The sequence below is a fragment of the Aythya fuligula genome, chromosome 7 (genome assembly GCF_009819795.1).
Source record: "Aythya fuligula isolate bAytFul2 chromosome 7, bAytFul2.pri, whole genome shotgun sequence".
In the NCBI taxonomy this organism is placed as follows: Eukaryota; Metazoa; Chordata; class Aves; order Anseriformes; family Anatidae; genus Aythya; species Aythya fuligula.
In genome coordinates, this window is record NC_045565.1 from 27,121,922 (window position 1) to 27,135,431 (window position 13,510).

Genomic DNA, 13,510 nt, shown 5'->3' on the forward strand with positions numbered 1-13,510 from the left:
AAAGCAAGATTAAGGATTTGCAGAGTTTGTGTGAAGGTGGGCAAAGGAAACTCTTGCAACTTTTGCCATGTTCATGTTCCTAGCTGATTTTGCAAAGCGCTGAGGATGGGAGGATTTGAGAAAAAGCCAACCAAGGGATGGGAAACTAGGCAGTTTAACCAAAGGTATTGCCCTTGCTGAAAATAACACCCAGATTGCAAAGCCCTGTGTTATTTCTAAACCTCGTGCTCAAAGCAGAGGGTTGGGCATCTTGATTCATGAGCTGTATTCTTGTTCTGCTTCTAGCTTAGGGTGTGCCTTCTTCATGTGCTGCTTACACCTCAGTTTCCCTTCCTGCGGAGTGGAAAGAAAAAAATAAACTGAAGTCATTGCCGTCTTGGGGAGCTTAAAACATTACTTTCTGGAAAGCTCCTAGAAGATTCCCCTGATAGAAGCAGCTAGTGTAACGCAAGTGGTGGTGGTGGTGGTAAAAAACAGACCACATCTGTTTTACTTGATTAAAATAGCACAGCAGCATTTCAGATGTAAATATTAATTGATTTCTGCACTGCAGATTTCTTCTTGGATATTTAAATTGTTGCTAAGGAGGAGGGAAAGGCTATCAGGGAGATTAACAAATCCATTATTAAGGCTGGAAATGGAGGGCTGCCGAAGTGCCATTTAATAAAATGTAAAAAGCCCCTTTCTAAAGGGCGAAACAGCAGAACACACAATGAAAGTGAATCACAGCTGCCAGAAGGGATGCCAAGCAGCAAGCACTTATAATCAGAAAACTGTACTTACAGATCATTTGGAGCCACTAAATTAAATGATCTCATTCTCCCCTAAAATACTCTTCCCTTAGCCCCTCCCCAGCGTTGCCCGTGGATTGCTCAACCACATTTTAAATGTGACTTTGGGGGTTTTTTGGTCAGCAGTTGAATAGCACTAGGCGTCTTCGTGCCATTCACTTTCCACCCACTTTTGTTTCTGTCACATACAAATCTGGCATTTTACGGGCTGACCTGCCCACACTGGCACTTGGGATGACAACTGAAAGATTTTGCAGACCTACTGTGGCTCCGTGGTTGGCTTGCCTACCTCTGTAGGGCTTTGGGAAGATGTCCCACAGTTTACTCTCAAATTTGTCTTTGTTCCACACAGATTTTTTTAATTGTACATTATTTACTTAAGAAACAAAGATGTGGAAGCTGAGCTGATGTGTAAATGGAAGAGCTGATCCTACATCACTGCACAAAGAACTGATCCTGCTCTTCACTCTGGTGCTGATTTATTTCACCACGTGCACCCATGTCCTCCTCCTCCTCCTCCGTACTCTTCTATTTTGTGTCTTGAACCTTGGCTCCAGGAGGCTGATACTTAGACTCCTAAATTACTACTTCATATTACAGCCGTGGCTTTCCCTGCTTAATCCCTAGAGCCACTACACGCATCGCCACGTGAAAAGGTAGTGGTGGTGGTTGCTGACAACAACTTGTCTTGCAGTGATTTTTGAGTCACGGTTTGCTGGTTTGCTTTTTTCTTTTTTTTCTTTTTTTTTTTTTTTGATGCTTAGTATTGCTAATCCTGAAAGGCAAACACTGCTGGTTTTGGAAGCAGGATGCACAGTTGGAACCCAGAAATGCTCTTGCGTTAACCCCGCTGTTGCAGAGCAGCGCATGCACCTGCATCCTTTTCCCTTTGTGAGAAATCCAAGAGCACAGAAGTAGTCCCTGGGACTACTCAAATTTGAGTCTTAACATGTGCTGTTAATTATCTGTGCTATCAGTAGTTCACAGTATAGAAAAGAGAGAGAGAGACGGAAAGAATACTTCCTTCCCCAAGTTCTTCCTTGGATAAAAGCTGTTTTTTACGAGTCTCCTGGGCTGGCTCTGTGTGTGTGGTGGTTGTCCTGCTTGGGTGAGGACTGGGCCTTGCTTTTCTGCAAGGCGCAATGAGGGAAGTACGGCCCTGAAGGTGTTCCAGCTTCCTTTCTTTTTTAACTGTCCCGTCTTAAGAGAAACAAACCAAGTCAGCCCTTTGAGAGTCAGAGATGAAAGGGGTTGTGTGCGAGCTGAATAGTGGTATTATTTTTACTTCCATCAGCTGCAAGCCTGCAGTTTTCTGGGGAAACCTCTGAAATGGTGAATCGGAGAAATGCGCTTGAAGAAAAATTAGCTAAACTAAATGCGCTTTTTTTCAGGCCTTCTCAAGGCCTACTGCCAAGTCTTACAACTCTACCATGAGTCTCCTGATATTTTATGCTCTGTTTAAAGCTCTTGCTAACAGACACAAGCCACTGAGAATCTGAGCTTTTCTGGGTTTTGTTATTTTGTTGAAGGTACTTTTTCAGCTCCTGTTCTGTTGGAGGAATGCTCGAAAATGTGGTCAGTCACAACCTAAAGGTTCAGAGCTGTGAAAAATAACCCCAATAAAACAATCTTTTGAAGGTTTCTAGGTCGGTATCAGTCTGAGATTCAGATTTTGACTCTGAACGTCCTGTGATTATTGTTCCACTTTGGGGTGTAGTTAAAGTTATTTTGGAGACTGATATCATGCAATTAAGTGCTGACAGTTTTTAAGCTCCATACCAGAAAATGTTAATGTTGGTGAAATTCAGTCACAGATGTGATAACAAGGGTGTGTATCTGTAGGAAAGTCAGGATGTAAGAGTATTGTTAAGCCACTGGGAAGGGTGGAGGTGGGACTGCAAGGTGTAGGTGTGACAGGATTCTTTAAAATATTGAGGAGGTCAAGTGTCATTTATTTATATGGTGCTTCAGATACACAAAATGACTTCACTAGTACACAGACTTGCTGTCTGGGCCTTCTTTTGTCTAAATTCTTGAAGGACTGTACTCGGGTCGGGGTGTAGATCCCATACTGCTGCCTCCTGTCAGGAGCACGGCTCGAGGTGCGCCTCGCCTCATCTTGCTTTACATCTCCACAGCCGAGATGCAGAAAGCTCCCACCCTGCAGCTTTTTTTTTGTGTGTGTAGCCTCTCTTGGCTTTTCTCTTGCCCCACTCAGGGTACTTCCACGCCTGGAAGTTTGTAGGGAGAGGCACAAAGCGGCTGCAGGCCCCGAGCCGGCAGCGTGCTGAGCCCACGGGGGGCTGCCTCCCACAGGGGGCTGCCTCCTCGCTCCCCCTCAGGGCCAGCCGCCATCGCCTCAGGGCCGAAAGAGGGGTGATGGCCGGTGGCAGCCGCCATCCCCCAGGGCTCAGAGGCGGGCAGGAACTACATTTCCCAGGCAGCCCCATGCCGCTGCGCCCCCTTCTCCCGTGAGCGCCCGGCCGAGGTAAACAAAGTGCTGTGAGGCGGGGGGGGGGGGAACCGGGGCTGGCCCCGGGGGGGGGCAGCGTGGCCACTGCTGAGGAGAAGGAGGAGGAAGAGGAGGAGGAGGAAGGCTCCCCATCCTCATCCTCATCCTCATCCATCCAGGAGGGAGCTGGGGGGGTTTTGGGGGAGCCTTTGGAGCCCCCCCCCCCCCTCCCCGGGCGGCTCCCCGGGGCATGGAGCAGGTGCAGCTGATCAACATCCAGCGGCTGCTGGAGGCGGCCGAGTATCTGGAGCGAAGGGAGAGAGGTAACGGCAGGAATGGGGGCTGAAATTGTCTTGTGGAGGGGCTGAGGTTAGGGGCAGGGCTGGCAGAGCCTCCGCCAGGCTCCGAAGTGGTGGAGGTGGGAGCTTTGTGGGGAGAAAGGGGAGCGGAGGTGAGCGCGGCTCCTGGGAGGAAGGTGAGGGGACGGCGGCTGGGGAGCTGCAGGGATGGGGTGGGAGGCTCTGGCTTTGCAGAGACCTCGGCAGCACGGAGAAACGGGGCTGATTTCCTCGGTTCACGCAGCTCGGACAGGAAGAGAGGGACGAGGCAGCCTTGGCCGTGGTGGCTTCTTGTGGTGTGTGCAGGTATCGGAGACGCGGGCCTTCCCCCAAGGCCGGCAGAGCCTTCGCACTCCCCTTCCTCTCTTCTCTCCACCTCCCGCTCCACTTCCCCCTGAATACATCAGCAGTCATTTCCCTGTGCTTAGGGGCCTCCCCAGCTAGGCTGACGGGTTAGCAACGAGGCCTGCCAGCTGCATTTTCTTTTTTTTTCTTTTTTTTTTTCTTTTTTTTTTCCCCAAATGATCCTTTTTTTTATGCCCTGCCTGTTGATTCTTGTGCAGAGTGCGAACATGGCTATGCCTCGACCTTCCCCTCAGTTCCAAGTCCTGGACTCCAAGACCCAAAGCCCACGCGGAGGCTGAGCCGGGCAAGGAAACACAGCGGCAGTGGCAGCAATGCAAGTATTGCCAACAGGTACGACACGGGCAGGAAGGCGTGGGGTGCAGGGCTGGACGGGAGGACCGAGCTGAAGAGGAAAGCTGAGATGAGAGAAGAGGAGAGAAGCTTAACCAGCAGGGAAAAAATGGGAAAAGTCTGAGCACAGGGGGATTCGGAGCTGGGACACACGAGTACAGCATCCCTTCTGGATGCGTGGTGCTGTGAGCAGAGGGACACAGGGGAGCTGTATCCGTGGCACCGCCAGCTGACTCCGTGCCAAGGCTCAGATGCTGCAGAGGGAAGTGGAAGAGGGAGATCTGTGCGCGGGGTGTAGGGAGGAGACAGGCGATAGCTCTTCCCATTATACACGGCTGATGCTGCCTTTCCAACCCAGAAGTCACTGCTCTTAAGGGATAGTGTGTGTGCAGCCTGAGTGCTTTGGGATTGTAATGACAGGCATGACTTGAAGCAAGGAAATGATGTTTTGAAATGGATCTCCTACAACAAATGGGAGAGAGGGAGATGACTGGCTGCTAGATGCAACGTGTTAAAAATTCAGTTCAGGAAATTGAAGCTGTCTTTCACTCTGCCTTTCAGGGCAGTGGGATTTCCCAGCTTCCTGATTGCTTGGTGATTGTAGAGCTCCATGTTTTTGACACTTTACTTATTAAACAATGCCATATTTCTTGGCTTGTTAAACGTAGAATAGACAAGCGGATTAGGCCTAACACTTGATGCAGTGGTAGGAGCTGACCTTCCCTTCTAGCTGATAGCCTTTTTGTTGTGTCGTTTGTTGTTTTTTTTTTCCCCTCCCTTCTGTAGAAGTGTTCAGACCTTGTTGAGAATTTCTGTCGCAAAGAAACTCTAGAAACAAAGTATAATTTTGCAAAGGCAATTGCAAGCTTGCTTTTACTGCAGGGAGGCTTGTGCAATCCATAAAATGGTGGCAGGTGGCTCAGGTGGTGAAAGCTTTCTTAAAGCCATTGGAAAGGGACCTGTAGAGGCCATGGAGAAAGGTGCCTTTGCTTACAGGGATTCTGCTTGGGCAGCTTTTGATAACAAAGGATGTTTGAAGTGAAGTAAGGATGCCTTGCTGTGGGGAACTCTTCTTCCTCAGGATCAGCACATCCTGGGCTCTTTTTATGCTGCATGTTTGTGTTTGCCTTGTTCACCCGCCTTGTTCACTCTCCTGATTTCAGGGCAGCTGTAGTCCTTTCCTAATTCCCATGAACAGAAGTCCCAAATCCCAGTCACTCTTTACTGAGAAATGATGGCAAATGCTGAGTTGAGATCTGTGTTTTTCCCTCCTAGGTCTCACGTGTCTTTTTTCCATCCCACACCGTTCTCTCAAAGGCCTTTGTCATGGCAACCTGCCCTTCTCCAGAGGAGGGCTGTGAGCACATCCCCCTCAGGAGCTCCTTAGCACCAAATCCTCCATCCTCTGGACTGGAGAGGGACGCGGAGGACTCCCTGGGTGCTCAGCGTGCCCTGCCAGCACGGAGCCCTGAGCTGCCTTTCTGGGCTGAGACCAGCCCAAGGGGCTATTTAGCGTGACATGTTGGAGGTTGTGGGGTGAGGGTAAGGCAGCAGAGAGGCAGAAATGATGCTTTCCAGCCTTATTTAAGACCTTCATAATACAAGGAATGCCTGAGTACCACCTCGATTCGTTAGCACAGAAGCAGTAGGCACTGCGTGCTGCCTCCCGTTCGTCTTTTGGGCTGAGGAAGGTCTGCTGGGACAGAGAGCAGAGCAGTGCTGGGGCGCTCAGACCTTGTGCACGCAGTTGGAAATGGAAGTTTCTTTCGGCGAGCTGTAGCAGCTTGCGCTTGCTGTGGGAGATGGCAGGCCTTCCAGATGGCTGCAGTGCCGGGAAGTGACAACTGTGAAGTTCAGGGTGCCTCCAAATTCACTGCAGTGTGTCTGGTGTGACGCCGAGTACAGCATTAGCCTTGTTTAAAGAAGGCTCTGGATCATCCCTTCCTGTTCAAATCAAAGGGACAGTTCAGGAAGCGCTGCCTAGTGAGGTTCACATGGACTTTGAATTAAATACGAAGCCCTTGATGGGGGATGAAACTTACATTTCAGACCTGGGCGAGCAATTTTCTTAGATTCCTCTTGTCTCAAAATGTTTAATTAGCGTAGAAAAAAGATTCTTTTAAAATCTTGTGCAGATTTGTCATTGAAAAGCCTCCTGTAGGAAAAAAAGGAAAAGACTCTCAAATAACCTTGGCAAAGCACAGTTGTTCTTTTTTTTTTTATATATCAGTATATGCACCTTTAGTACTTGAGAGATTTGAGTGCTGTTGCTGGTCTTTATTGAACCAAACAAACCATGAGTGTGAGACATGAAGCGTTTACATAACCGAGATGCTCTTTATTTCATAGTTCAAGTATTTCTGCTCACTGTTTGCAACAACAGTGACTTTTTTCCTAACAGAGCCTGTGGTGTCGTGGCACAAATACCTGCAGGTATTTATACTCCCCTGCCGAGGAACAGGCAGCCCACCTCTGGATGGCACTGGTGGAGCAAATCCTACTCTTAAAGAAATAGGGACAGTCTCCCAGCACCTGCAAAATAACTTTAGTTCTGCCCCAAACAGGAGTGTACAACTAAGAGGGGAAAATAAAACGTAATTTCATTATTTCTAATTGAGATGATGCTTTTTGAAAGAAGGATGTTTGGGTTCCTTTTGTTTGTTTCAGTCCTGCAGCTGACAGCTTGCACAGGGATCCCCCTCCGTGATCCTCGGGCATTATCTAGATGTATGCGTGGGGTTTTGCATGGATGTTTTAAAGACCTTTTTGGGATTAGTGACTAGCAGTGCATGCTGTGATTTAAAATCTGAATGTATTTAAACGTGTGCAGTCCTGGCTTTAGTTAGAGGTGTTTAGGTACTGAAAATTACCCACCTGCAAAAACCTGTGGGGAACCACAGTCATTGTGACCTGGAATTTTTAATAGACAAAGGAAACTTAAAAAAAAATATATATATATCCTTTAGAAAAATGCATTATAGTTGAGCCAGGTCTGATATTTATGTATTTTTGAAAAATATTTGAGAAGAGTTTTTAATCAATTTGAGTTGTTGCATGAGCAGCAAAGAAACAGCAGGGATGCTAAGTGATTTTTTTTTTGTCACTCAAAATACAATCAGTCTAATAGAGGTAAGATTTATAAGAGAATCTGAAATTACATTCCAACATCATCGTATTGTCATTTGTATTTTTCACAGCTCCTCAGGCATGTAGAGAAGCCTGTTATTTTCTTGGTCTGATCCTGGGGAAATGCCAAGCACCCTTTCAGGGATGCGGAGAGCCCTCAGCCCTCCCAGAGGGGCACTCAGAGAATCTAAGCTCAGTTCCTTGGGGAGGGTTTGATCTCTCCAGTTTCTTTTTCCTTTCGTTTTCCTCTCTTCCCATTATCTTCCCTTGTGTCCCAGGGGCCTTCCAGGCACCTACACCCGGTAGCAGGCTGCCTGCAGAGCTTGGAGGTGGCAGCTGCAGTGAGTATGGTGAGGCGTTTTGGACAGGGTGGCCTAAAAGCCTGGGTGCCTGAGCTTCTGTGCCCGGCTGGCTGTTCCACTGATGCAGTTCCTCATTTTCTATATTGTTGCTCTCACAGGTGGGTGTGCAGAAGGTGCCTCATGTGCCCCAGGCCAAGGCTCCGTGTGCTGCAGGCTCACAAACGTGGGTGCAGAAGCTAAAAGGTTGTGGCAGCTGTAGCTGCAAGGCAGCCTGGTGCATGAGGAAGCCTGGTTTACCACAGCAGCAGCGCTGTGCCACACTACCTCGTCGTGCAGGGGAGGAGCAGGGGGGTCCCGAAGGCTTGCTTGGGCATGGCTGTAAATATAATGCACCTTTTCTCTCAGAGGGGGTTCACTGCCCCCTCCCCAGCCTCTACCAGTTGTTTGTTTCTGGATATTTATTTGTTTGGGGTATTTTTTTTAATCCTCTTGTACTCACACCTCACTTCACAGCTAGTGGGAGCTGAGTTTTGGCTCTCTGCGTGTAGGTGAGTTAGGATCCGGCCTTTGTGTAACATGCTGGGTGTAGAGACTGCTTGTGGCTCCAGCCTTTTGGGGCAGGAGCTCTGCTCGTGGCTCAGGGCTTGGCTTCCCTCATACAGTACAAATGCACACGTGTGTGATAGGGAGGATGGATGAGATTGGCTGTGCTGTGCTTTGATTCATGCCACATTTTGGCAGTGCACAGACAGGGAGGTGGCTATCTGGAATCCTCGTGCTGTTGAAATCTTGTCTGGAAATAGTTGGGATTGGGATCTTGCCTTCTAATCCCATAGGTAATTTTTCAAGGAAGGAGAAGTGGGCAAGGCCGAGCTGCTGGTAAGGAATGCTGCTCTGGGAGAGCTGCTCCGAGGGATGAGTGCTGACTGCCACTAGGTGTAAGCATGACTTCTCTTTGGGAAAGCACAGCGGTGGTTTGAGTGTTCGGTTGGGAAAACGGATTTTTGGTCCATTCTGTTTCCTGAGCTCATTTGGCAAGGCAGGCTGTGCTCGAGAGCCCCGCTGCCAGCACGACCTGCGTGTAGCACAGGAGAGGCCTCTCGTGGCTTGGCTGCGGCACCAGAGAGGCTGCGGACCAAAGGCTGGCCATCAGGAACGAGCCGGTGGAACAGCAGCTACAGCAAACGCACAGGAGGCACAGCACCCCTCGTGAAAACCCCGCTGCCTTCTCCAGGTTAGTACCAGAACGTGGATCAGAGCAGGTCCCCACTGCCCTCCTGAGGGAATTTGCGTTGGAGTCTGCACGTACGGAAATAGGATAGAGCTGATGGGATACCAGAAAGTAAGGGGGAACCCAGCAAGTGGTGTGAGAGCCTCCAATCCCTCTGCCTGCTGAGGGATGAGGCCCCCGGATGCAGTAGGGCCGATGTGTTTCCACTGGGGAACCCGCCTCCTTCCCCTTTGGCACCCTGTTTATGTGATCTGCACTGCAGAAAGCCCTGGTGCTGGGCAGAACTCAGACTTTGATACCTTCAGTAGGTGTAACATGCAATTTGCAATCTCGTTAGACTGTCAAAGTCGTGCAGAGACCTTCATGCAAACCAGAGGCAGCTGCTGATGCTATCTGCACCCTGGCTGCAATTCACCGCTGTGGGATCTGCCTGGGTGAATCATTTCTGTGGCTGAAGCTCGTGATCCCTTTGTCCTCCCAGGTTTGGGGGAAGCCTCTGCAGCCACGTGCGGCGGTGTTGCAGCACTGCCCAGGCAGAGAGGCGGTGCGGGCTGATTGCCCTGCTGACAGCACTGCTCGTGCAGTGACAAACAGCACGTGGTGCTGCTTGGGGTCTTCCCAAACACCTCATCCACAGGACGTGCAGGATTTATCCTTCGTGACTTGTTTAACCCGACCCGATCCTTTGCTTGGCGGTGACTTGGTTGTCACCCGTTCCTCCTTTCTTGCTCCTGGTGGAGCTCTCAAATCCCTTTCTCTTCCTGACCCAAGCAGTCTGGGCCATCTTTTCATGTCGTGCTGCTGAGTTAATTGTCTTGCCTGTTGCAGTTCCCGCTGTTGATTATCTCCTGATCCCTCCTGACAAACTTCTGCCCAAATTCAAAGCCTGACTTCTGTTTGTCCTCGAGAGATTTGGCTCCTGCTCCCCTACCCGCTTTGAACCAACAAAGATAGGATTTGTTTTTGTTGACTGTTTTGGACTCTCTTGATCAGAGGCTGCGGGTCTCTGGGGCTGTGCCCTTGGCTGGCTTTTGCCTGGATCTCTTCTCTCTGAGACACTGCCTCGTTGATCAGCGTGGAGGGAACAGGCCTGTTTTTTCCACCCCGCTGGATATATTCCCATCTCTCATTTCTTTGCTGCCCACTGTACTTCCATTCTCTGGATGGATGTGATTTCACTTCAGTTCTGTCCCTTTTTGAATCCAGATTGAAGTAGACGTGGTGATTCTCAGCATTAATTCCTGGTTTATAGAATCATAGAATCATAGAATCATAGAATATCCTGAGTTGGAAGGGACCCTTAAGGATCATCAAGTCCAACTCTCAACACCGCACAGGTCTACCCAAAAGTTCAGACCATGTGACTAAGTGCACAGTCCAATCTCTTCTTAAATTCAGACAGGCTCGGTGCAGTGACCACTTCCCTGGGGAGCCTGTTCCAGTGTGCAACCACCCTCTCTGTGAAGAACCCCCTCCTGACGTCCAGCCTAAATTTCCCCTGCCTCAGCTTAACCCCGTTCCCGCGGGTCCTGTCACTAGTGTTAATGGAGAAAAGGTCTCCTGCCTCTTGACAACCCCTTACGAGGAAGTTGTAGACTGCGATGAGGTCTCCCCTCAGCCTCCTCTTCTCCAGGCTGAACAGGCCCAGTGACCTCAGCCGTTCCTCGTACGTCTTCCCCTCAAGGCCTTTCACCATCTTCGTAGCCCTCCTCTGGACACTTTCCAACAGTTTCATGTCCTTTTTATACTGTGGTGCCCAGAACTGCACACAGTACTCGAGGTGAGGCCGCACCAGCGCAGAGTAGAGCGGGACAATCACCTCCCTTGACCTACTAGCGATGCCGTGCTTGATGCACCCCAGGATACGATTGGCCCTCCTGGCTGCCAGGGCACACTGCTGGCTCATATTCAACTTGCTGTCTATCACGACCCCCAGATCCCTCTCTTCTAGGCTGCTCTCCAGCGTCTCATCGCCCAGTCTGTACGTGCAGCCAGGGTTTCCCCGTCCCAGGTGCAGGACCCGGCACTTGCTCTTATTGAACTTCATGCGGTTGGTGATCGCCCAGCTCTCCAACCTGTCCAGATCCCTCTGCAAGGCCTTTACGCCCTCATTTGAGTCCACAACTCCTCCAAGTTTGGTGTCATCAGCAAACTTGCTCAAAATACCCTCTATTCCTACATCCAGATCATTTATAAAAATATTGAAAAGTACCGGCCCTAAAATGGAGCCTTGAGGGACCCCACTGGTGACCGCCCGCCAGCCTGATGCAGCCCCATTTACCATAACCCTTTGGGCCCTGCCCGTTAGCCAATTGCTCACCCATCGTATGATGTTTTTATTTAGCTGTATGGTGGACATTTTGTCCAGTAGGATCCTATGGGAAACCGTGTCAAAAGCCTTGCTGAAGTCCAAAAAAATCACATCAGCTGGTTTCCCTTGGTCCACCATACGGGTGATCTTATCATAAAAGGAAATCAGGTTAGTTAGGCAGGACCTACCCTTCACAAACCCATGCTGGCTGGGACCAATGACTGCTTTGTCCCCCAGGTGCGCCTCAATGAGTCCGAGAACCAACGTTGTTGCTTGCTCCATGGCAGGCAGTCCTGTGGACTGCAAGCAGTCCTTTGGCCTCCCTTTTGTTTAAAGTTGCTCTGCACAAAGTGTTCAGCTGTCCTCTAAACCATTCTCATTTCTCCTCCTCCACCCAGAAGGGATTAACCGAGTGCCACAAGTTCTGGGAAGGGACAGATGACGTTGGGACTGTCTCTTACCCCAGCGGTCATTGCCCAGCTGCTTGGACGGCCATAAAGTGATGTATGGACACGGTAAGGTGACGTGGCACCACTGCTGCTTTGCCTCCAACCATCAGGCTCCAAACTGCAGCACCCTGAGCTGCTCCACAAGGCGTTTGGCCATCTGGGAGCAGTGGGAGGCAGCCACCTCGCTGCCTTCAGCTTAGTTGCTGCTGCTCCTGAGCCAGAGCTGTAAGAACAGAGGAAATCGGGGCTGAGAATGTCCCTGCGGACAGGATGTAACCCCAGGCATCAGGAGAGCTGGGTTCTCCTCCTGATTTTGCTGCAGCCCGTGTGTTTGTGCCTCAGTTTCCCTGAGACAAAGCGTAGCTGACAGTTGCTGTGTTTCCTGCTTTCAAGAACACTTCCCCCCTTCATCTGCAGGCACAGCATCGCAGCAGCGTGAGGGAGAGCTGACACCTTAAAGAGAAGTAGGTGAAGAAATCATGGCCTGGCCCCGGGCCATACAAATGCCATCAGCTGCTTTTCAAACAACAGAAAGGTTTTGGGCAGGTGGCATTCAGTCAAGAAGCTTCCCTTTCCCCAGAGCATCTGCAGGCAGAGTATTGAGGTCAGGAGAGGCTGCAGCGACGCGTACCTTCTCCCCAAGCAGGCTGTAGCACTGCAGATGACACCGTGGAGGCTATTTCTGGCTATGACCACCTTCCTCGAAAGGGTAATGGGGTGTGTGGGAAGCAGCACGGTATAGGGCAAAGGGCTGGGCTGCTGGGCCCTTGGATCCCGGCCTGAGCCTGCCACAAAAACGCTGCAAGGTCTGGGCACGCCAGCGAACCTGCACGGCTCCTGCCCTCTGTACCTCGGGGTGGCACACGCTCTTCCAGCCCTGTTTTCAGGAGGCAGCAGCATGGGGGTGTTGGATTGAAAGAAGAGAGAATTTAGGATCCTGTCTTCTAGGTAGATTTGAACATCGCCCTGTGTTTTTTATTCCATTTCTTTGCTGTGTAGGCATCACCAACCGTGATTTTGGTTCTGGAAGAGCCATGAGACGTGGAGCCTGCTGGCAGTTGTTGGGACAGCAGTCCTACAAAGCCTCCTGCAGCATCAGGCCTTATCCTGCTCCCTGATGCAGCTGAATATTCAGCAGAGAAAATGTCATCAGCAGAGAGATTGAGATGTTACGATACTTGAGACTTCTCCTTACCGTGTCCTGAAAAGCTTTATTTAAAAATTTTGCCTTGGTAAAGGCACGGAGAGCACTTTTTTTCCTCATCTGTGACAATCTGCCATAATTTGGCCAAATCCTAAGCCGTTACAGGAGGTGTCAGCTGCAACGTTCCCGAGGGGGGTGAGCGTGGGTTTCCCTGCTGAAATGGCAAAGGTGCCACCCACGATGAACAGACAGCAGCCTGCGTGTCTGCTCCGCGGGCAGCCCCCCCTCTGATGTGGTTCGCTGCGGGCTGGGAGGGCAGGAGGTGGTTTTGGTTTCTGCAGGACCTTTACTTGTCACGGAAGTTGGGGGCAGACGAATGGGGCAGTGCAAAGGTACGAGTCCGGGCTGCGAGCTGCAGAAGTGCTGAGGATGCACAGCCGCAAGGAGCACCGGGGGGGAGCCGTGCTTTGAAATTGTGAAGTGGCCCAGAAAAGCAGGCCCCTGGGGGGGGCTTCACAGGCAGGCTGGAGGAAACGAGAAGCTGCAGCTCTGATTTTTTTTTTTAATTTTTTTTTTCATTTCTTAGCTTCCCATTTGGAAATCGAGGATGCTTAACAGTAAACACGCGAAGTGCCGAGCCCCGCTCCGGGTGAGAGCGCCGAAAAGCCTG

At 50.4% G+C, this 13,510-nt stretch overlaps 1 protein-coding gene across 2 annotated transcripts in view; it reads left to right on the forward strand.

Moving 5' to 3' along the window:
* Positions 1-13,510, forward strand: part of MXI1 (MAX interactor 1, dimerization protein) — a 43,355-nt gene that overhangs the window by 5,144 nt on the left and 24,701 nt on the right. Inside the window, exons 1-2 of one of the 2 annotated variants that reach the window (XM_032191554.1) lie at positions 3,452-3,566; positions 4,145-4,277. In XM_032191554.1, coding sequence (XP_032047445.1) covers positions 3,494-3,566; positions 4,145-4,277 — 206 coding nt within the window. In that variant the 5' untranslated portion in view covers positions 3,452-3,493. Of the gene's footprint in view, positions 1-3,451; positions 3,567-4,144; positions 4,278-13,510 lie in introns of those variants that run through there. The other variant, XM_032191553.1, reaches the window with a different exon arrangement.